The sequence below is a fragment of the Mus pahari genome, chromosome 16, assembly GCF_900095145.1.
Source record: "Mus pahari chromosome 16, PAHARI_EIJ_v1.1, whole genome shotgun sequence".
In the NCBI taxonomy this organism is placed as follows: Eukaryota; Metazoa; Chordata; class Mammalia; order Rodentia; family Muridae; genus Mus; species Mus pahari.
This window is the reverse complement of record NC_034605.1, coordinates 25128428-25130449: the sequence shown is the minus strand read 5'-3', so window position 1 is coordinate 25130449 and position 2022 is coordinate 25128428. Positions and strand designations below refer to the sequence as shown.

Sequence of the window (2022 nt, the reverse complement as noted above, 5' to 3'; positions counted from 1 at the left end):
ATTTGCTCTAAGCCCTTCCCCCGGCCACACCCACTACCACTGAGCTCCTGTTTTCACTCCGGTCCGCAAGTTCCCTATAAGAGGGACGGGCCTTCTCCAGAACGTCGTCTGTTTCTCTTTAGGGTAGTTCGTCTTCTGTCTTCAGTATGTCTGGGCGAGGCAAAGGCGGGAAAGGTCTGGGTAAAGGCGGTGCCAAGCGCCACCGCAAAGTGCTGCGCGACAACATCCAGGGCATCACCAAGCCCGCTATCCGCCGCCTGGCCCGGCGCGGAGGGGTAAAGCGCATCTCCGGCCTCATCTACGAGGAGACCCGCGGTGTGCTGAAGGTGTTCCTGGAGAACGTGATCCGCGACGCCGTCACCTACACGGAGCACGCTAAGCGCAAGACGGTCACCGCCATGGACGTGGTCTACGCGCTCAAGCGCCAGGGCCGCACCCTCTACGGCTTCGGCGGCTAAACACCTACCTAGAGCCTCTTTTCACTAAAGGTCCTTTTCAGGGCCATCCAAATAATCCTTGGAAGGGTTGCAACTATTACAGCTAAACTATCATAGGGTTTGTAGATTTCTTGCAAGTCTTTAAATCCACTTATGAGGGGAGTGCCAGGGCACTCTTAAAGTAAAAGTGGAGTTCAAGGTGAGTCCTCGATGTTCTATAACTTAGCCTGCAGACACAGCAGTCGTGTCATCTTTCCCGGAATGTGGACGTTTCCTTTGAGGACAGGTAGAGCTCTGCTGCTGAGCAGTGGTATTTCCTGCCTCCCCCCACCGCCTCCTACAGGTTACCTTCAGCACTACCACGTTCCAAAAGACTTAGCCTTCTGTGCCCTCCAGGTACCTAGCTCTAGTTTATGTGGCTGTGATACTAAACACAGCCAGAGCTATGGAACAGTAAGACACAGTCTTAAGCGGAAATAATGAAAAGAACCTAGAAAATCCTGACTATTACATTCTGATGTAATGAGTTTATTTTTATATGTTATTAGCTAGCTGGGCATGGTGGTAAACCCAGCACTTGGGAAGCAGAGCAGGAGGATCTCCGAGTTTGAGGTCTAGGAACCGAGTATCAGGACGGACAGCCAGAGCAAAGAGACCCTGTCTCAAAACACTTTTCTTTTTATGTCTGTGTATCTGTAGGCAGGTGTCCATAGAGACAAGAACGGGGTGTCAGGTCCCTTAGAACTTAAGTGACTGAAGGGTATGACTACCTGTCAGGGGTGCTGGGAACTGAACTCGGGTAGCAGTAGTGCTTACTTAAGCCAGCTCTCCAGCCTCTTAATAATAACTTGGCGCGGGGTGGGGTGGGGTGTAGGGTGGCCTTTTTCTAATTCAAGAACCACATTTTGAAATAATGGAGCAATAAAAGTACATTATATCTCACTCATTTTTGGATTTCGCAAATGACCGTAGACAGACCTCGTATTAGATTGCTCCCTCGTTTTACAGAAGACATTTGTAAATACTCATACAGTTGTGAAAACTGCTGTTACATGTTGTGTAGAGAAAGGGGCAAACAAAACTAACCAACCAAACAAACAAAATCCCCAGGAAATGTAGGAAAATTCATCAGTATGACCTCATCGATAAAAATGTTTACCCATTTTTACAGTGGATAACAAAGTAGTAACTTCTTCACTTATTAAAATGGATCTGTAAGTAGCCAATGCTCACCTTGAAGTTTTAAGCGTTTTTACTTTTATGTTTTTATTTTCACTTTCAAACTGTCCTCTCAAACTTTAGAAAAACACTCTGGGAAACTTTGTCCAATATGTCAGGGACTTTAGAACAATGACTTTGGCTGGGAGAGATGGTTATATACCTTAATCCTAGGCCCTGGGAGGCAAAGGCAGGCAAACTTCTGAGTTTGAGGCTACCCTGGTCTAAAAATATAGTATGTTCAAGGCCAGCCAAGGCTACATAGTAAGAAACTCATTTGGAAAGAAAAGAAGATAGCAAGCAAGCAAGCAAGCAAGAAAGCAACCATGGGAAAGGGAAAGGAATGGAAAGGAAGAAAGGAAGGAAG

The 2022-nt window shown here is 46.8% G+C and overlaps 2 protein-coding genes across 2 annotated transcripts in view; one reads left to right on the top strand and one right to left on the bottom strand.

Moving 5' to 3' along the window:
* LOC110334102 (histone H2B type 1-F/J/L-like) overlaps positions 1 to 2022 on the bottom strand; it is a 47551-nt gene that overhangs the window by 16376 nt on the left and 29153 nt on the right. The gene's annotated exons all lie outside the window — the stretch shown is intronic.
* Positions 123 to 502, top strand: LOC110334112 (histone H4). Its single transcript, XM_021215971.2, has one exon. The coding sequence runs from the start codon at positions 147 to 149 to the stop codon at positions 456 to 458; it is 312 nt and encodes a 103-aa protein (XP_021071630.1). The 5' UTR covers positions 123 to 146; the 3' UTR covers positions 459 to 502.